Genomic DNA, 19,491 nt, shown 5'->3' with positions numbered 1-19,491 from the left:
GCCTTATTTATAAAAAAGCTTATTAAGGTGCTTAAAGTATAAAATAGCAAGCTAATTATAATATACTTTAATAATACTAGCGCTATTATTAATACCACTAGTTAAAAAATTTTAGTTATTACACACTAGTTAGCTAATAAATACTTTTTTATATAAAATATTTATAAATAATACCTTATAAAGTTTTACCATGTACCAGGAAAAAAAAACCCTATAAATAAAATAACTAAACTACTAAAAATAACTAAGTTTACTGCCTTTTAAAACATAACAAGCCTTAAAAAAGCCCTTTAATTAATAAATTAAAAATATAAAAATTTTATTATTTTTATTTTTAGTAATATTTTTTATTTAAAATATATATATAGCTTTATAGTGTGGCCATGCACTACTTAGTTAAAAAATATATTAAATACCTAAAGGGCTGGCGCCTAAAACACGCCTATTTTAATTAAAACTAGCACAGCATATAATAGTTAAGGTTTTCTTATAACTTACCGCTTGCTACACATAGACAATTTAGAGGTTTACTATAAGCAACGCTATTGGCTAGTCATTATGAAGCCAAGGGGCACCAAGCGCAGCCGTTCGCATCTGGAAGGCAATGCCGATGACAAGAATATCCACCGAGCAAGATTATCAGCGAGCCAAGATAGCAGATAAGAAAGTCAGATCTGTGTTTGTCTGGTGATCAGTGCCAACCGGGCCGGTCATGAGCTCCTGGCGGGTGGGGAGTCTGCCACCGGCCCGTGAACCGGTGCTGCATCTGAGATCCACGATCACCACTGCCGGTGTGCATAACTATTAACTGCATTATTACTTACTTTGCATGAGCAGAGGGCCATCTTGCGGCTCCGATAGGTGGTGTTGGTGAGATAGACTTGTCTGTGCTCTTGCCTAGAGCAGAGATAAGCTATAGGAAGATGGGAAGATGGAGTGTTACGATACAGAGGTTCATCTGCTTCCATCAGGTAAGACGAGCATGTCGTACAAATCCTCGCCACAGGACGGTAGAGTCCCTTACTCATAGAAATCGACGCCTCTGTCGGTATCTTACCGGAAACCGCGACCCTCTTTCCCCATCATCTGCAATCAGCAGATCTCTGTATCGCGATGGCAAGGAGATCCTGTGCAACCTTGCCGGTTGGGAGCGGCCTCTACCGGCTACCGTCCCTGTCATTCACTGTATACTTTCTTGGAGCTACATAACACCTAGGTAATCTACGCCGCCACCAACAAATCCATTGTATCTTTAGCCAAACCTCACTCAACTTCGCATTTGCCTTCTACTGCTGGACATCACTCTCTCTATACAGCTCCTACCACGATGAAGGCTGCAACCCCTCGCCCTTCAGTGCGAGCACTCTCTGGCAAGCGATCTTCCTATGGCGCCGCCAGATTCGTCAGCCGCACGAGCAACGCCAGATCCTCCATAACTGCCGACACCAACAGCCTGCTGCATCAGTCTCCTTCGCCTAAGAAGCCGCTGACTGCCTCGCCTCTCGCCAAACTACCTCTCTCCTCTGTCCTGCGCTCGCTGCTCATCCTCTCCGTCTCCTCATCTTCTATCCTTCTCAAGCCATGCATCTACACACTCTCCGTTCTCGCGCACCCAAAGACGGCTCTTTTGGACGTCGCAAAGAACCCTCTCTTGAACCTGCTTGTCAAGCACACCCTCTACAAGCAGTTCAACGCGGGCGAGAACAAGCTCGAAGTCCAGCGCTCCATCAACGCAATCAAGGAGCTGGGATACCGCGGGGTGCTGTTGGGTTACGCCCGTGAGGTCCTTGTCGGCGAGTCCAACGCAGACCCCCGGGATGAAAAGGCCAGCCGACAGGAGATTCAGACATGGCTTGACGGTACCCTCCAGACGGTCGACATGGCCCAGGAAGGCGACTTTGTGGCCCTGAAGTGAGTTCCTCCCTTCGTTTGTTGAAGCGTCGCTAACGAGCTAGATTCACCGGCATGGGTGTCCAAGCGCTCGAATACCTCCAGAACCAGGCTATGCCCTCGCCATTCATGGACGAAGCAATCAAACAGATCTGCGACCTCGCCATCTCCCGAAACGTGCGCCTGTTGGTCGACGCTGAAGAACAGGCCGTGCAGCCAGGAATCGAAGAGTGGGCGACCAAGTACCAGAAGTACTGCAACTCTCGCACCCCCGGCCGCGCCATCTTCTACAACACCTACCAAGCATACCTCTGCTCCACGCCCGCCACACTCGCTAAGCACCTCGAGATCTCTCGCAAGGAAGGATACACTCTGGGCGTCAAGCTCGTCCGCGGAGCCTACCTGAAGACAGAACCCCGCCACCTGATCTGGGCCGAAAAGGAACAAACGGATGAGTGCTATGACGGCGTCGTCGAGGCCCTCCTTACCCGCAAGTACAACCACATGCTCACATCCGCGTCCGCTGAACACTCCGCCGACCTTCCACCCGTCAACGTCATCGTGGCCACGCACAACCGCGAGTCCGTCCGCAAGGCCCACGCTCTCCGTCTCGAGCAGGCCAAGCGGGGCGAGACCTCCGATGTCGAGCTCAGCTACGCCCAACTCCAGGGAATGGCCGACGAGATCAGCTGCGAGCTCCTGCAGGGTTTCCAGGCCGCCGAGTCCGAGAAGAAAGTCTCCGAGTCACCTAACGTCTACAAGCTGCTCACCTGGGGCTCCGTCAAAGAGTGCATGGGCTTCCTGCTTCGTCGGGCAGTTGAGAACACCGAGGCTGTTGGCCGCACGAAGCAGTCGCAGGAGGCTATGTTCAGCGAGCTCAAGCGCCGCGCCCGTGTCGCTTTTGGTCGCAAGAACTAAAACTGCTTTGGCTTTCTTTCCTTTTTTCTTTTGTCCTGTTCTGGGTAGATATCCGTCTAGCGTGCGTCCTTGGCTTTGGTGATAGTCCACTTTATGAGCGGAATGCATATAGATAGCGTATTCCAGTTATGATAATGACACAAGCATTTTTATTACCTTTCTCTCCTTCACGATCATCGTACTCCAAGTCTCCAGCTCAACGTGGAGTACCTCCGTACCTTAGCACCTATCCTATCGGTCTCCCGCCGACGCGGATCCCGTTCCGACATCGCTGCTCTCCAACTCCAACTTTATCTCAACGCCATTTAAGATCTACCTGGACCGTTACCATGCTTCCAACCCATCCATCCCTCTTGACTATTCCCAATCCAAACAATGTATCTCCTCCCCGAACCCGCCGTCGCAACCCTCCTCCGCGGCCTCACCCGCCCCCAATGCCTCTCATTCCTACACACCCTAGACAAAGCCCTGGTTACCGTCTCTGCACAACACTCATCCCCAAAAGAAGACCACCTAGTCCACCAGCCCCTCCGCACAGCAATCACCACAAAAGAAAACAACCTCTCGCTCTTCATGCCCGTCTCCAACACATCCAGCACGGGGATTAAGATCGTGACGGCCTCGCAGTCGCACGGGATCATCGGGGTCATTAATATCTTTTCACCCAAGGGCGAGTTACTCGGTCTGCTGAGTGCGGCGGAGATCACGGCGTTTCGGACTGCGTTGACGGTTATGTCGTTGTTTGTGCGGGTTACTGGGTCTGGAGCTGGAGCTGGAGCTGGGATTATGAGGGAGAGAATCGTTATCCTAGGCTCGGGGCGTCAGGCAGAGTGGCATGCACGCCTGGCGCTGCTGCTGTGTCCAGGTCAGATCAAGCGCGTGGCGTTCGTGAACCGGGGGCGGAAGAGGCTTGAGGAGTTGGAGAGGGATGTTATTCGCGATTTGAAGAGCACGTATCCGCGTGTGGAGTTTACGATGCTGGCAAGGGAGGGGAATGAGACGTATGACGAGCGACTTGAGGATGAATTGGCGAAGGCCGATGTCATCTTCAGCTGCACGCCCTCTACGGAACCGAACTTTCCTTACTCTTATCTGTCTAAGGTGGAGAGTGGGACTTCGAACCCCTGGTTCATCTCCCTGATCGGCTCGTATAGGCCTCATATGCGAGAGATTGATACCGAGACGTTGCTTTCTGGTGGCGGGACGGTTTTTGTTGACTCGAGGGAGGCTTGTCTTGAGGAGTCGGGGGAGCTGATCAATGCCGGTATGAAGGGGGGGCAGCTTGTTGAGCTCGGCGAGCTGTATCAAAGTCACGGCCTTGAGGACGGTAAGGAGCCTGAGCCGGTTAGGGTTCAGGAGGGCCGGAATGTGGTGATGAAGTGTGTTGGCATGGGGATTATGGATCTGGTGACGGGGCGGAAGTTGTTGGATTTAGGGAGGGAGAGGGGGGTGGGCGTTGAAGTTGATGGATTCTAGGCCCATGAAGCTCTACCTGGTCACGTACATATGGATAGACAGTCTGAAGACGTTTCCATCTTTAGTCCTCAACACCGGGACTGGACTCTATTGCAAATCCTCCCTCTCCCTCATCTCCCTCACAAGCTCCACAAACTCCTCATCCCCCTTCTCCGCGCGCTCCTCAAACCTCGCCATATTCTCCTTCAACCAAGAGACATCCTTCCCAGCCTCCGGCAGCACAAACCCGCTCTCCAACCCTGACGTAATCGCACCCAGCACAAGGACCCTCGTCAATCTCTCCTCAGGCCCAGTGCCTACAATCTCATCCCAAGCAGCCTGGATCTTCAATGCCATATCGTCAAAGTCTGCCTTGGAGCGGCTTCCTCCGGACCGGACGTATGCGAGGACGCGGTTCATGGATGTGCACTATCCTTGTTAACCGAGCATTTGCTTGACTGTAGGAGTAGATGCACTCACTTCCTTCCCGCCAACGTAGTTGACATGATCTCCCGAGTCTGTAAAACGTACATTGACGAAGAGACTGGGTGTTGCGAACTTGCGGGTGTGGATGGTTGTTATGGCGAGGGCGAGGGCGTTGCGTTGGGGTCTAATTAGGGGGGTGGAGTGCTCGATTTGGTAGAAGGGCATGTTGATGAGATTTACTTTGGTAACTGTTTGTATAGGTATGTGAGTGTAGAAGGCTCGGGTTCCTGGTGAGGAGATCTTTCTGTGGTTTACTTATAGTTCGGGTCGGCATTTCCCCGCATGTTGCTGTGACGTGGGGTCGGTCATTCAGCCGGATCACTAATATTAAATACCTAGAGATATAGATGTGATACCGGCCGAGACTGTTGACCGAGACAGCTACTTCTTGCTATATTGAGTCGTATGCTCTGTTGGGACTCAACTTAGTTGACCGAGAGTAGGCATACCCGTCCGTGTCCGAAATATATATTTTGCTCCGGCATTCATAGTGACGACCGGGAGTTCTGATACACGAATTCGAACCAGACGAAAACAGCGGTTTTCGATAACCATGAGCATTAGTACCTAAGAAACACCATCTACAGGTGAAATAAGGACGGCGGACACACTCTCGTCATATGTACAGGCACAAATGCGGACTTCGTATAACAGGGAAGACAACCTATCACACGAAACCAAGACAAACTAGCGCTATAACAGCCATGACAACTATAAAAGAACCTTAGAGGCTGCAAGGCACGCGATATAGTCTTAATTTTAACTTTCAGGTCTACTCCGTAGAAAACGCCCATCGAGATCGCTGGTTCGTTCTGAGGGAACCGGCCGGCCGCTTATCAGTTGGGAACGTGAGACTGGGATTCGGATAAAAAATCCCTAGCCTCATCTTCTCTCCTTCACTCCTCACGCTGAATACTACCTTCTCTCGCACCGGGGTTCTATCTACCCTACAATGCTCCTAATAATCCACCCCCCTTGATCCCGACTGCCTGCCATGGACGAGGCCCCAACACCCGCGCCGGGCACCCAGAAACGACCCCGCGTTTCGGAGGAGAACCGCAAGAGAGCGGTGCGCGCGTGAGTGCCACACACTCCGAAATACCCCAGTCTTGCATCAATAACTTTGGAGGCTATCGACTGACGTACCCGGTAGCTGCGACGGCTGCCGTCGCGTCAAGGAGAAATGCGAAGGGGGCGTCCCCTGCCGCCGATGCCTGCGATATCGCCGCCAATGCGTCTTCACGCACCCCGACCAAGCGGAGAGGCTTGCGCGCTCGTCGTCGATTTCGTGAGTTGGCTGATATCGCCCAACCATAAGATCTGGGAATAGATGCTTACGGAGTCCTCTTGATTATAGGCTCCTCGAACGAACCGCCGCACGCAGCCGCCATGAGATGCTCGAGGCAGAGAGGATCCGGTGCATGGAACGGATATTACAGCATTATGTACCGAATATATCGTTCGATGTCCAGTCGCTTCGGAAGACGGCGGAGGAGCTGAAGAGTAAACACCGGGGTTCGGAATCCGAGGGAGGAGGGCCGTCGGTTGTTCTGGATAATGAGGACTTGGAGGATCTGGCGATTGAGGATGAGGACTTTACGATCAAGGCGCTGCCGGATAATACGACGCGTATGTTGCTTTTCGGCTGCCGGTCTTGGGTTGCGTTGAGGCTTGTGTGGTTGCTTCGCTTCGGCTGGTAAACTAACCGCTCGACAGAATACTCCGGCGAGTTTTCGTATCTGAACTTTTCGATGAAAATCAAGAAAAAGATTGATGAGTGGATGAAGGCTGAAACCCCGGAGGTAGGTTGTCTCGCCTCGTCCCTGTCCGCTGTGCTGATTTGAATCCAGGCTTCCACCGAAGCAGAGCCATTCGAGGAGCGATGGCGCGCAACGCAATTACAGTCTGGTGCTGTGGTGTCAGCTTCAGTTACAAGCCTGCCACCCCGGTTTGTGGCAGACTTCTTGGTTCAGATGTTCTTCAAGTACGCCCAAACGAATAACTTCTACGTCGAAGAGGACTGGCTCAAAGACAAACTCAACACCTGCTACGTCAATCCCGGGAGCCTCGGAAGCAACGACGCTGGTGCGGTATGCTCTATCTTGATGGTCCTCGCGATTGGAACGCAATTTGCGCATATGGAGTCCTCGGTTCCTGTCAACCGCCTGTCGTCCAACCAGACCGATCCAGATGACCATTTTTCAGAGGACGAGGTCGGCTTGACCTTCTATCAGTTCGCCTCCAAGTTACTTCCAGATATCATTGCTTCAGCGTCTATTCGGAGTGTCCAGGCATGTCTGCTAATCGGGACATACCTCCTGCCATTGGATACCTCCGGTCTTTGCTACACCTATTTTGGCCTTGCCTTGAAGATGGCTATTCAAAACGGCATGCATAGAAAGTACAGCGGCGAAGGGTTGCCGCCTCATGTGATTGAGATTCGAAACAGGTTGTTCTGGACGGCTTATACCATTGAGAAGTGAGTCTTGCATGTACCGTGTGTTTTGCTCGTACTAACAATTGCCCTAGACGAGTCAGCATTCTCCATGGAAGACCGGTCTCCTTATCAGATACAGACGTGGACGCTGCTTTCCCTGTCGATTTTCCTGGCCTTATGCCACAAGGCCAGGTTTCCAACCATACCAACATGGTAACTCTGATCACATTAACCCTCAAACTCGGAGAGGTTTCAAACGAGATGTAAGTGCCTCTACACTCTCTTATGATCCTGCTAACAAATCAGATGCGCCCTCCGAAAATCCCCCAAAGACAAACAACAAGACTGCCTTGAAAGGCTCCTCAACCTCCGTAAACACCTCGTCGACTGGTGGAACACTCTCCCCGAAGAAACCGACTGTCGAGACCTAAACCCAACCGGCCCGCTCTTCAGAGCAAACCTCCATCTCAAGCTAGACTACTGCCTCACGCGGATCTTCCTCGGCCGTCCATTCCTCTTCAGCAGCATGAGAGGCTTCTCCGCCGCGTTCCAAATCTCACCAATAAAGATGCCGATGTCCTCTGGTGTCTCGAAGAACCGCTCCACGCTCGTCACAGACTGCGTCGAAGCTGCCCTCGAAATCATCGACCTTTGCCGGCTGCTCCGAGACGAAACAGGCCTTGCCCGTGCGTCTTTTACAGAATTTAGTTCATGCCGCGCCGCGCTCCTGGTTATCCTCGCGCAGAGCTTGACGAAGCGGACGGAACGACTCCGCGAAGCACTTCAGAAGGGTATGGCGCTGATCAAAATCATGTCTATGGGCGTTGGCTCGGCCAGATCTGCTGTTAGTGTCATCGAGGCCCTTGAGAGGGCTATATCCCGACTTGAAGAGTACAGTGCTTCTCAAGGTACCGGTCAGTCTGGCAGTCACGAATCCGCCTACGACCGCTTCAAAAACTGGGAGATGCTTTGGAAGACCGGACCTGTCTCGCCAGATACTCAGACGACCACACTCACCAACACGCAGGCGAACCCCTTCCGAGGCCAAGGACAGGCGCCAGAACACTACCCGTCCGATGGCAATGGAGTCCCCACACACTCGTCGAGCCTTGCACCAGCAAGTCTCCTTACCAGTCAGACCCCTAATATACCGAACGCAACAGTACCGCATCACGATATTACCTCGCCGTCAGACTTTTTGACGCCCCATGCATTCTCCGCAATGCCGCATATTGGCCTCGATCATTTTGTCTCGAATCTACCGCAGGAGCTCGGCGAGTTCACGGCTATCCCGTGCTTTGAGACGGAGACACATACAGGGACCGGGACTGGGGCAGGAACGGGCACCGGGATCCCCGGGGATCTGGATTTGAAGGAGGGGTGGATGACGTTTTGAGCGATGAACGCGCGGACTTGGTTTTGATATTGGGACCTGTTTAGAATGTTCTGTTCACTTGCATGCATACGCTAGCCACTGCTCGATACCTAGTGTTTTCCTAGCGCTCTTGTTTACATTTACTTCAGGTTTTGAATGATGGTCACATCGGATCTCATAATTATTATATCTATGAATGTGTCTACTAATCGAACACAACCTTCTTCCCCGAGAACGCCGCAGTAGCCTTCTGCTCCTTCGCCTTCCTAGCAGCCTCCCAAGAAGGATGCAGCGGCTTATCATCCTGCGGCTTCTTAGGCTTCGCACTCTCCTTACCACCCGCAGTCCCAAACCTATCCTTCCCACTCATAGCCATAGCATTCGAGCCAGTACCCCACTTCCTCCTCCCACTATCCCTATCGCCCGTCGCCCCCTTCCGCAAATCCCACCCGCTATCTCTACCCTTGCCATTCTTGCCCTTACCCTTCTGCGTCTCCTGCTTGACGTGGTTCGCGCCCGCACCGTACTTCTTCTCCCATAGCGCGCGGCGCGCCTGCTGGCCCATGCGGTTCTTGCGCTTCGGCGCTTCCTCGAGATCCTCGGCTTCGGACTCCGAGCCGGACCAGTACCCGCCCATCATTAGCGAGGGGAGGAAGGTTGTGCTTGTGGCGGGGGTTTTGGAGGAGGGGGTTGATTTGGCTTTTTTGGGTGGCGGGGAGGGGGAGCGTGATGGGGAGAGGGATATGGACATTGAGGAGCGGCGGGGGAGTTTTGCTAAGTCGTCGTCTGAGAGGTCATCGTCGTCGTCATTGTCGTTTTCTGAGTCGGAGGCTAGTCGGCCGTCGAAGTGGGAGTAGTCTTCATCTTCCTCTCCGCTCTCTGCGTCCTCCATGTCCACGTCCACGTCTGATTGTCCTCGCGCAACCGGTACGCCGCCTTCAGAGCCAGAATCGGACTCATCGCCAGATATGTCGTCGACGCTCTGGATCTCGGGCTTCCCGCTCGTCTTTCCCTTCCCAGAACCACCCCCTTCTTTCTTCCCCTTGTCCCCTTTCTTGCCTTTGGGCGCCGCGGCGCCCTCGAGCCCAAACAATCCCCTCAACCCCTCCATAATCCCCGGGAGAACATTCTGCACCGGATTCGACTTGAACAATCTCGCCGTAACATTTGCTTCCTCTGTACTCTTCCGCCCCTCAAGTTTGATCTTCTTCTCCTTGGACTGTTTGAATCTGTAGAAAACAGGCGACTCGGCAATCCGTTTCGTCTTCGCAAGCTGCTTGAAGAGGTATTTTTCCGCCGTATTCACGGGGTCAAGCGTCTACCCATTCCACCCAAATTAGAGCCTGTTTCATACTAACTAAGCCGAACGGATGCGCGGAGGCGGCTTACCTTCAACACCTGAATCTCCCCCTCGATCCGTCTCGCCGTCTCCTCGGGACTAACGTTGCCCTTGCCCTTCGCCTTCCCCTTCGCATGCGCAATCGCATTCTCCGCGTCCGGCCCGCCCTTGGCTGTCTTCTGTCGTCGTCCTAGTTTCTGTCTCTCGAAGCCCCGAGCTGCCTTGAGGGCGCGCGATAGCGACGTGACCCCGAACTCGAATTTCTGCTTTAGTCGCGTGGTTTGGAGTTTCAGGTGCTGGTATTCTTGCTCGGTGAGTTTCGGCTTCTGGGGATGCGCGGGGGCGTCGCCGGTGGTGACCTCGGAGAGCTTGCGTTTTGGCATTTTGTTGTGTGTATCTTTTCTCTTCTTGGGGATCTGGTCTTGGGATGGGGAGTGTTTGTTGGTGGTGGAAAGTTTGCGGAGTTAAGGTAAGTTTTTTGGTTTTCCGCGCGCCAAGAGAATTTGACGTTGACGAATCGGGTTGAGGTTGAATCGGGTTACGCAGTATAAGCTATGGCCTACTCCGTACTCTATAGATAATATGGTAAAAGATCGAGCAAGCAAGATGTACGGTTCAAACGATAAAGAGATGCATCGAAAACACCGAAACTTCCATCTAACGTAGACCCGGTGGTATGTACATACAAAACTAGGAAAGCAACGAAATACGCGTACATAAGGTTTCTATTTCTTTTCCTCCTCCTTTGGCGGCTCGGGCTTAGGAGTAGCGAGTTTGAACTGGACCTATAGTTAGCATTACTCTTGAAAATACGCAAATGGCACGTACCGTCTCAGGTCTCCTATCCCGACCAGCGCCAACAGGCTCCCAGGCGGCAGTACCTCCCTCGAAGTTTCGGAAGGCCTGCGCAAGTTCAAGAGGCTCGATGACAATGCGCTTCTTCTCCTCATCGTATCGGAGCTCGGTGTATCCGGTCAAGGGAAAGTCCTTGCGGAGAGGGTGACCGTCGAATCCGTAGTCGGTCATGATACGGCGCAGGTCGGGGTGTCCAGTGAAGAAAACACCGAACATGTCGTAGACCTCACGCTCGTACCACAGAGCTCCTTCATACAAACCAGTGACACTGGGCACCGGGCTGGCCTCATCGGCGTAGGTCTTGACACGGATGCGGGAGTTGTATCGGACACTGAGAAGGTTGTAGACGACCTCGAAGCGCTGGTCCTTAGTAGGGTAGTCGACAGCGGTGATGTCGGAGATCGTCGTGAATTCGGCCGATGTGTGGTATTTGAGGAAGGTAAACGTGGGGATGACGCCAGAGGGAGGGACGTAGATACACAGCTCGTCCTTCCATACGGTGAACTGCTGAACGTGTTTGGGCAGACAGGCCATGATGTACTGGCCATACTGGTGCAGGCTATCGGCCTTGTCCTGGTACTTGTCGGCAGGGTTGACGACGGGCGCGCGGAGAGGGCCGGGAGCTGGAACAGTCAGTCAATCAAGCACAGGAGCTATTGTAGCGCACTTTAAAAATCAATTGACGTACGGGGGCGCTCGGCGTGGCGCATGTTGGGGGTATCGGTGCCAGCTGTGGTCGCTTTGGCTACCTGCTGCAGAGGGGTCGACGAGAAAGCACGGCAATTGCGGGACGACCGGGCAACCGACGCCAGGGAGCGGCCAGAGCCCAGCCGCATGACGGAGCGAGAAGCGGCCATGGTTATTGCAGCAATCGCAGCACAGGTGGTGAGGCAATTGGAGGGCTGTTCGAGAGGCGGGAAGATAGACGTCGGCCTCGTCCACAGGAGCTTTTGCGGGAGCGCACGTGATGGTGCCGGATCCACGTGACAAATGCAAATCATGCAAACGCAAACCAACACATCAAAGCTTCAACTTTGATTCTGTCTCTTCGCCTCCACGCATTTCTCCGTCAGTGCTTGTGTCCCTCGTCCTCTACGCCGATCTCCATAATCCTCCATCTCCTCCTCCAGGCTTATCTCCTCCACATTGTTCTCTATTACGACCTTTCACTCGCCCTTTACATTGACTGTCTCTCTGCCCCTTCCGCTGGCTTGGTAGATGGGCTTTCGTGTTTAACCTTACCTACGACTCCCTTGTCCATATCCCGGGCGTTGCCTTCTCACAAATATTCGCATAATGTCAAGTCGCCAACTGATTGACTCCGTCATCGACGATGATGACGAGTTCTGGTACGTGTTACTGTCTCCGTTGCCCGGACCTAGCTCTAGTGTGCATGAACTGACACCTCTTGTCTCCGTAGCCCTCTCTGCATCGAAGAGTTCGATTTGTCGGATAAGAACTTCAAACCATGTCCTTGCGGGTATCAGGTACGTGGCCTTTCCATACGGTTCTATCGCGATGGCATCGCGCGGGAAATGCGGCCTCAGGTCTAACTCTAAATTTAGATCTGCCAATTTTGTTACAACAATATCAAGACGCAAAACGAAGAGGGCCGATGCCCGAATTGTCGACGAGTCTACGATGAGAGCACCATCCAATACAAGGTGCCCGACGCAGATGAGTACGTTGTTGCAGATCCTGTTTCGTGTTTTCCCGTTCTTGGCGCTAATACAACTTTCGCATTAGGTTCAAAGCGGATCTTGCGCTAAAACACCGCAAAGCGGCCGCCGCGAAAAAGAAGGAAGCGGAAAAACGGGAAATCGAAGCATCCAGTCGGAAGAACCTCGCCGGTGTCCGTGTTGTGCAGAAGAACCTTGTCTACGTTATCGGCCTCAACCCTACAATACGCGACGAAAGCCAACTTCTTCAGACTCTGCGCGGGAAGGATTATTTCGGCCAGTATGGGGATATTGAGAAGATTGTTGTCAGTAAGGCGAAGCCCGGGGGCAACCCAAATCAAGGCATTGGCGTTTACGTCACGTATGCCAGAAAGAGCGACGCTGCGACTTGCATTGCCGCGGTAGATGGCTCCGGGAATGGGGATCGGGTTCTAAGGTATGCTAGCATCGAAGTGTTTCAGGGAGTATGGCTTGCTGACTTGTATAGGGCGCAATACGGAACGACCAAGTACTGCTCGTCCTTTTTGCGCAATGAGCAATGTCATAATAGGAACTGCACCTTCTTGCACGAAACGGGCGAAGACAGCGATAGCTACAGCCGCCAAGATTTGTCATCGATGAATACGATCTCGAGTCAACAACAACGGCCCAACGGTGCTCCCGGCCCCAGCTCCGCCACCCCACCGTATGTTGCACGGACGTCGGCGCAACCAATTTCGCAAACGCTACGGCGTCAACCAAGCAAAGACGATGCAGGTGGAACTGCGCTCCCGTCGTCTGCTAGCTGGGCCAACAAGGATTCCGCAATCAACCGAACACGACGAGCCAGCTTAACAGGTAGCCAAGCTTCCCAGAGTCCTCGATCCGCTCTCGCAACAGTTGTTCCGCCTTTCGATGATACCAAGCGGGCTGAGAAACAGCCGACTCCGCCAGAGCGCCCTCAACCCGCCCAGACTCCTTCGCTGCCGGATGCCTCACCATTCAATCCCCCTCAGCCTGCTTCACCGAAAACCCCGGCCGACAAAGGCACGCCGTTGCTGGATAATCTGTTGAAGGCTGTGAACTCTCCATGCTTCAAGTTCATCTTCTCGACGGCTGGCCTGTCATCGGATGATGCGGCCGGCCTCGATAATCATCTGTCGTTCATAGACCCCTATGGAGGCGTGAAACGTCGCGCTATGCGGGAGAAGGCTGAGCACGAACGCGCGAAGCGGGAACAAGAGCTTCTACAGGCGGCTCCGGCTGCTCCGGCTGCTCCAGCTGCAGAGGAGGAAGGTCGTGAGAGTGGCAGCCTTCAGCTCGGTGGCGAACCAGACGATGCTCACCCTCCACGAGGTCGTGCTGGCCGCGAATCTCATGGTGCGATCCAACCCCCATCGCAGCAAGGCACAGCAACAAGCTCGGCTATCGGCTCGCCTGTATCAGCTGCTGGCCATCAATTCCAAAACATCAACCTCCACAACCGCAGCTTAACCCCATTGCAGCAGCAACAGCTTATGCTGCTCAAATCGGCAGGCAACCAACAGGCTAGCCTCGTCGAGCCCTTGCAGACTGGAATCAACTCTAACACTTTGGATCATGCCGCGCAAGCTCGACAGAGCCTTCTGCAAAGCCAGGCTGCCCAGCTCAACGCGCTCCAGCAAGCCCAGAACCGCCAAAATTCCCGCTTCTCCTTCACGGATGCCAATGCCAAGAATCTGGCCAACTCGCGCATGCTGAACCAGGCCTCTTTGATGCAATCGGGCACACCCAATCCCCTTGCAGCGCCCAGTCCGCAGCACTCTCTTGCCAGCAACTACTACACCAGTGGTGTTCAAGGACCTCCTCCTGGGCTGAAGACAGCCGGCACTCCTCCGGTCAGTGGCGGCGGCATGTTTGCACAGGGTCACGGTTTCACATCAAATGTCGGTCTTGGGTTGGGTGGCAAGCAGGAAGCCAACCCGGAATTGATGCGCGAGCTGCTGCGCGGCCGCAGTGGTACAAATGCGAGCGGGTTGCCGGACCAAGATACCAAGCGTGAGTTAATGTTTCCTTTCCTCCAACAACACCATACTCCCCCTCCCCTGACTCCTGTCAACGGCCTTCTCAGCTCTGTCTATGGACCTCAGGCGGGGAGCACCTCCGACTCCGGGTCACAAAAACAGAGGAAGAAGGGGAAGAAGCAAAGAAATGCTAACACTTCCTCCGCTGGAGGCGGTGTAGTACATCTTGCAGACCCGAGTATCCTGCAGGCGAGGATGCACCAGGCGAATGCTGTTGCTGGTCAAGGATTGTATGGGAGTCAGGGTCAAGGTGGGTACGCCATGATGTATGGCGGCGGTCTCAACCGCTGGTGATTGTCATTACCCTCTGCACCTCCTTGGATCACATTTGCACCTTCTAATGTTCTCTGTTTATCATGACTACCCTTTTTTGCATTTGCTCTATTTTCCCTTCTGCCTTGCCTTATATCTTTCCCTGCTGTTACGACATGATATCATACTCTTTTTCTAGACGGGCATGGGCTTTGTTTTTTTTTCTGCTCCAAACCCGCCTTCAATTCGATGTTCAATTTTCTTTGCGACTTTTTTCTGCGCGGCAATGAAGCATTTAGCAACGGCTCTCAAAAGAACAAGAGACTTGGGTGGGCGTGCCTTTGGCGTTTATGTTTATGGATCAACTGTGTTTCTGTCTTTTCGTTCTTAATCCTCCTTGGCCCCCCATGACGGGAGGTTCATTACATATATGGGCATGGTGTTCGCTCATCGTCTTGCTCGGTGGCCGTCACGTTTGCTCGTTTCGCCCCCGAGCTGGTCTGAGCTATCAGCGTCTTTGCGGCCGTTGGTCTGATCATGGTTTATGTACGTTAACCTCCCTGACCCGGTCTTCATAAAACGAAGCAGGGTTCTCTACATGAAACCAAGTTCTCACAAATATTGTTCATATAGACGTTGCGCCCTGTGTGTCAGTCTGGCCAGTTTGACCACAGCGTTTCCTGTAATTATCTGCCTGCCCTTTCGTATCTGGATGCCGCCATGTATTGTCATAGTCTCATTTCGTTTCTGATTTCCTTTCCTGTTTTATCTTCTGTCTTCGTTGCCTCCAGAAGGCTCCCCCTGACCAGACCCGTGACATCGTGCACTCTTGCTTTGGCCATCTGATGCTGACCTGCGACTTCTTAGATGACGAAGAATTTCCACCTCTCGGCACGCCAAAGGATAAACGCTCGGTGGACAGCTTTGGAGCCTTGATGCGATCCCAATTGATGAGCGACTCTCAACCATTAGGACGTTCCGGCACTCCGAGTCTGCCACCAGGCCTGCCACTTCCTCAGGGGCATTCTATCTCTGCACTTTTCCAGGACCAGTTCAAGTCTCCCAGCCCGGTATCGTCCGTCGCTGGACCGCCTCCTGGGCTGGAAGCCCCTTCCCCTTCAGTAGCAGCTGCGTCGAGAAGCTCGGAGGATGATGCAACGGGCGTCCCGTCGAAACAGCCTGCTGAAAACAAGCAATCGTCTAACAGGACTAAAAATGCTGCAGAGATATCCTTGGGTTCGCCTGTGGCAAAGTCGGCCGCCAGGGTTCGTTCCCAGCCAAAGGAGGAACTGGCCCCTACTCCTGAGAAAAAGGCTGCTCAGCCAAAGCCCGTGGGATCTAGCGAAACCAAACCTTCTGCTGCCAAGGCCAAGCCGATGAAACTGGATTTGAGCTTCAATGCCCCCCCGGCCCCAGAGCCTGTTCAAAAGGTCGAACCTCCGCCATATCAGCTCTCGGCTGCCCCCGCCACTGCTGTAAGCTCACGACCGAATACGCCGCTAACTAGTGCTTCCCGGGTCTCGGAATCACCAGTGCCTCGTCAAGCTCGCGTTCTGCGCGTTGTCGACACTCCAAAGGCAGAGACGCCTCCTCCGATGTCTGCCACCCAGTCAGTTGCATCCTTCTCGGTAACAAGCAAAGTTCGCTCCAGACGCCCTAGTGTCTCGTCACTGAGCCGTTCTGATACGCCCGGTGACTTCGGGTCTGAGGCAGACCTCTATACATCCACATCGGCTTCGCGCGCCAATTCCCCTCCCGCTTCATCGAGAATCGGCTCTGCGCCAGTGAGATCTATCACCAAGAGCCAGTTGAAGAAGGAGCGAAAGCAAAAAGCCAAGGAAGCAGAGGCCAAGAAGCAGGAGACTACGCCTGTAGCTGAAGAGCCAGAGATCGCACCTATCGTCGGCAGAAAGCGAAAGACCAAAAAGGCCCCTACTGAGTCGCCTATTACGCCTTCGGAGAACACTGCTCCTGCTACCAAGCCTGCCGCGGCAGCCAGTACTGAGCCATCTGTGAAGGTTGAAGCAGCCAAGAAGCCCAAGTCGCCCGAGACCGTTAAGGAGTCGAAGCCTGCACCGTCCGAAGTGAAAACGCCTGCCGAGGAGAAAAAGCCCGAAGCATGGCGGTCAAAAAACACTGTGGAACAGTTACTGAAGGATACGGAAGCTACTGGCGTCCCACTCAAAGAACTCTTTGCTGAGCGCACTTCCCCTCTACAAGCATTGCTCTCGCAACTTCACAAGTCGGGCGCCCTAGATCTCAACAGCCACCCTCTGTTCAACCCTTCCAACCTCAACCAACGCTTCGACATGAAGTGTACTTCGGATGACTACGAAGACCTCAAGCAACCGATTGAGCTGACCGAGCAGCATCGCAAAGCCTTGCTACGCGGAGAGCCGATCCGGATGGGCTCGGATTCAAGCTCGCTGAAGCATCGCTGCCTGATTAGCCCTCGGGGCTGCATCCTTCACCATCTAACCCCTGAGGAGGAAGACCGCTACCTCGCCCTTGAGAAGAGCATATCCTGGGCCATCGACACCTTCCAAGAATACCCCGCCATCCCCATCACCGAGCCAGACGCCACCAACCGCGGCGGCGGTCTCGACGCCCTCTTTGCCACACCAGAGAACTTCAACATCTGCTGGGTCGACGAGACCTCCGCCGGCGCGCTCTCCGCATCGTCACCTACCTCCGCGCACTCCACCACCGACGGGGGTCCGCTCTCCTCCATCCCGCCCAACGTCCTCTCCGCGATGGAAGCAGACAGCACCCGCAACCACAACTGGGCCATCTCCAACGCCGCCGAGCTCATGAATGCGACGGCGACCTCAGTCCGCTCGTTTGCGGCCGCTACCGCGAAACACATGCTCGGTGCAGCGGGTGTCGTTATCGGGAATCTGCCTGACCTTGACGATGTTGTTGGGATGACGGATGAGGAGCTGCGTTCGTTTGCGGTTAAGAGTCAGAAGGAGCTTGAGGCGTCGAGGAAGGAGCTTGATGCGATTGATAAGAAGCTGGGTGCGCTGGTCAAACGGAACAAGAAGCTTGCGCAGCAGGCTCTAGCTACTTAGTGGCTTTGTACATGTCTGTGTCATGAACCTCACATTATTTATGTTTTAGCGCGCACATCATGTTTGAGTAAATCTACGATTCAATAAAATATCCCATGCCTATTGTCTAACTTGCCCTACACTCCTTGAAAACGTAGGATCACAGTCGGATCATAATCGTTATATCATTCATGCAGTAAGGTCTAATATGATCATCGCAGACCAGCAGGTGTAAGTCTATACGTACCCTACTTCTCATCCAACCCCTTAATCCCCCCCTCAAACCCCCTAAGATCATACTCCTCAGGATACTCCTCCAGAATCCTCTTCAACTCCCCCATCTGCTCCCTCACCTCCTCCGTAACCTCCTCATAAACATCCTCAAACGCAAACCGAATAGCCGGCTTCTTCGCCCTCTCCGCCTCCCCAAACTCCCGCAGGACGTCCCTCCGAATCCCCTCCCGCGCCTGCCTCTCCAGATCCTCATTCCAAAGCCCCTCGTTCTCAAGCCACTTCCGCAACCGGATAATCGGATTATCCCGCCTCTTCCAGTCCTCGACTTCCACGCGCGCCCGGTACGCAAAGCTATCGTCCGACGTACTGTGGTGCGAAACGCGGTACGACATCGCCTCGATGAGCACTGGCCTCCCGCCACCGGAGAGTGCGAGGCCCCGCGCGGCCTTCATGGTCTCGTACACTGCGAATATGTCGTTCCCGTCCACGCGGATCGTGTCGATGCCGTAGCCTACCCCGCGCGACGCGATCCCGTCGCCCCGGTACTGCTCTAGTGTTGGTGTGGAGATGGCGTACCCGTTGTTCCGGCAGATGAAGACGACGGGGCATGATCGTGTCGCGGCGATGTTGAGCCCCGCGTGGAAGTCGCCTTCGCTGGCGGCGCCCTCGCCGAAGTAGCAGGCTACGATGGCCGGTGGTTTGTCTGGGTTTTGGAGCGCTTGGAGCTTGAGGGCGTAGGCGGCGCCTGAAGCTTGCGGGATTTGCGTCGCGAGGGTTGAGGAGATTGTGTGCTGTGCTTCTGTCAATGTCCACTCTAACTCTAGCATGGGAGATGTTGGAGAGGGCGTGATGCGTACAGTCTTCGGATACGCACACCCGTAGTGGACGGGCATGTTCCGCCCACGCCCGTTATCGTTTGCGTTGGCGAACAGCTGGCTCATGAATTGCTTTAGGGTGAAGCCGCGTTGCTGGAACACGCCGGTTTCGCGGTACTGCGCGAAGACGACGTCGTCGGGGGTTAGGGCTGCGGCGGAGCCGACGCTGATGCCTTCTTCGCCGGCAGAGACCTGTCCGTAGCGACTTGTCAGTAACTAGAGGTATTATGTTAGGTTCGAATGGGTGCTGAATAGTGTTGTACCATGTAGAAACTCAACCTCCCCTGCCGTTGCGCCTCGAACATAATCACGTCCATGATGCTCACTACATATCCACGCACCCCATCAGCATCGGGCCGCAAACCATCGTAATATAGAGAAAAGAACCAACCCGTCAGCATATTCCTATACCAACTCAAAGCATCTTCATTGGTAAACCCCAGCTCACTCCGACTCTGGCCAACGAGTACACCATCGGAATCCATCACGCGGTATGTCGGGATGCCCGGTGTATCCATGGGATTGATGAAGGCCATTTCGGCTGTGAATTTGCTGTTGACCGCGCCAGGGAATCGGACTCTGCATTGTCCGTTGATACTAATCA

General features: G+C 53.8%; 8 protein-coding genes across 8 annotated transcripts; 4 read left to right on the top strand and 4 right to left on the bottom strand.

The window, feature by feature from the left end:
- Positions 1-1,327: 1,327 nt before the first annotated feature.
- DSM5745_04969 (proline dehydrogenase family protein) lies at positions 1,328-2,808 on the top strand (the record flags this gene model as incomplete). Its single annotated transcript, XM_026746985.1, has 2 exons — positions 1,328-1,911; positions 1,956-2,808. 2 exons carry the CDS (start codon positions 1,328-1,330, stop codon positions 2,806-2,808), a joined length of 1,437 nt encoding a protein of 478 aa, XP_026604465.1.
- Positions 2,809-4,371: 1,563 nt separating this feature from the next.
- DSM5745_04968 (uncharacterized protein) lies at positions 4,372-4,914 on the bottom strand (the record flags this gene model as incomplete). The annotated part of the gene is made up of 2 exons (XM_026746984.1): positions 4,372-4,692; positions 4,744-4,914. The coding sequence occupies 2 exons, from the start codon at positions 4,912-4,914 to the stop codon at positions 4,372-4,374; spliced, it is 492 nt and encodes a 163-aa protein (XP_026604464.1).
- An 829-nt stretch (positions 4,915-5,743) lies between these two features.
- Positions 5,744-8,582, top strand: DSM5745_04967 (Zn(II)2Cys6 transcription factor; the record flags this gene model as incomplete). The annotated part of the gene is made up of 7 exons (XM_026746983.1): positions 5,744-5,826; positions 5,903-6,037; positions 6,107-6,378; positions 6,466-6,551; positions 6,600-7,228; positions 7,279-7,449; positions 7,493-8,582. The coding sequence occupies 7 exons, from the start codon at positions 5,744-5,746 to the stop codon at positions 8,580-8,582; spliced, it is 2,466 nt and encodes an 821-aa protein (XP_026604463.1).
- Positions 8,583-8,766: 184 nt separating this feature from the next.
- DSM5745_04966 (BUD22 family protein) lies at positions 8,767-10,283 on the bottom strand (the record flags this gene model as incomplete). The annotated part of the gene is made up of 2 exons (XM_026746982.1): positions 8,767-9,879; positions 9,951-10,283. 2 exons carry the CDS (start codon positions 10,281-10,283, stop codon positions 8,767-8,769), a joined length of 1,446 nt encoding a protein of 481 aa, XP_026604462.1.
- Positions 10,284-10,625: 342 nt separating this feature from the next.
- On the bottom strand, positions 10,626-11,612 carry DSM5745_04965 (complex I 30 kDa subunit family protein; the record flags this gene model as incomplete). The annotated part of the gene is made up of 3 exons (XM_026746981.1): positions 10,626-10,679; positions 10,729-11,378; positions 11,444-11,612. The coding sequence occupies 3 exons, from the start codon at positions 11,610-11,612 to the stop codon at positions 10,626-10,628; spliced, it is 873 nt and encodes a 290-aa protein (XP_026604461.1).
- Positions 11,613-12,051: 439 nt separating this feature from the next.
- Positions 12,052-14,770, top strand: DSM5745_04964 (uncharacterized protein; the record flags this gene model as incomplete). The annotated part of the gene is made up of 5 exons (XM_026746980.1): positions 12,052-12,104; positions 12,176-12,242; positions 12,321-12,436; positions 12,502-12,870; positions 12,922-14,770. 5 exons carry the CDS (start codon positions 12,052-12,054, stop codon positions 14,768-14,770), a joined length of 2,454 nt encoding a protein of 817 aa, XP_026604460.1.
- Positions 14,771-15,573: 803 nt separating this feature from the next.
- On the top strand, positions 15,574-17,799 carry DSM5745_04963 (uncharacterized protein; the record flags this gene model as incomplete). Its single annotated transcript, XM_026746979.1, has 1 exon — positions 15,574-17,799. One exon carries the CDS (start codon positions 15,574-15,576, stop codon positions 17,797-17,799), a length of 2,226 nt encoding a protein of 741 aa, XP_026604459.1.
- Positions 17,800-18,026: 227 nt separating this feature from the next.
- DSM5745_04962 (thiamine pyrophosphate-dependent dehydrogenase E1 component subunit alpha) lies at positions 18,027-19,423 on the bottom strand (the record flags this gene model as incomplete). The annotated part of the gene is made up of 2 exons (XM_026746978.1): positions 18,027-19,103; positions 19,229-19,423. 2 exons carry the CDS (start codon positions 19,421-19,423, stop codon positions 18,027-18,029), a joined length of 1,272 nt encoding a protein of 423 aa, XP_026604458.1.
- Between the last annotated feature and the right edge of the window lie 68 nt (positions 19,424-19,491).

This window comes from Aspergillus mulundensis, assembly GCF_003369625.1.
Source record: "Aspergillus mulundensis strain DSM 5745 chromosome Unknown scaffold_4, whole genome shotgun sequence".
Lineage (NCBI taxonomy): Eukaryota > Fungi > Ascomycota > Eurotiomycetes > Eurotiales > Aspergillaceae > Aspergillus > Aspergillus mulundensis.
The sequence above is the reverse complement of the archived record's forward strand: the minus strand, read 5'-3'. Positions and strand labels throughout refer to the sequence as shown.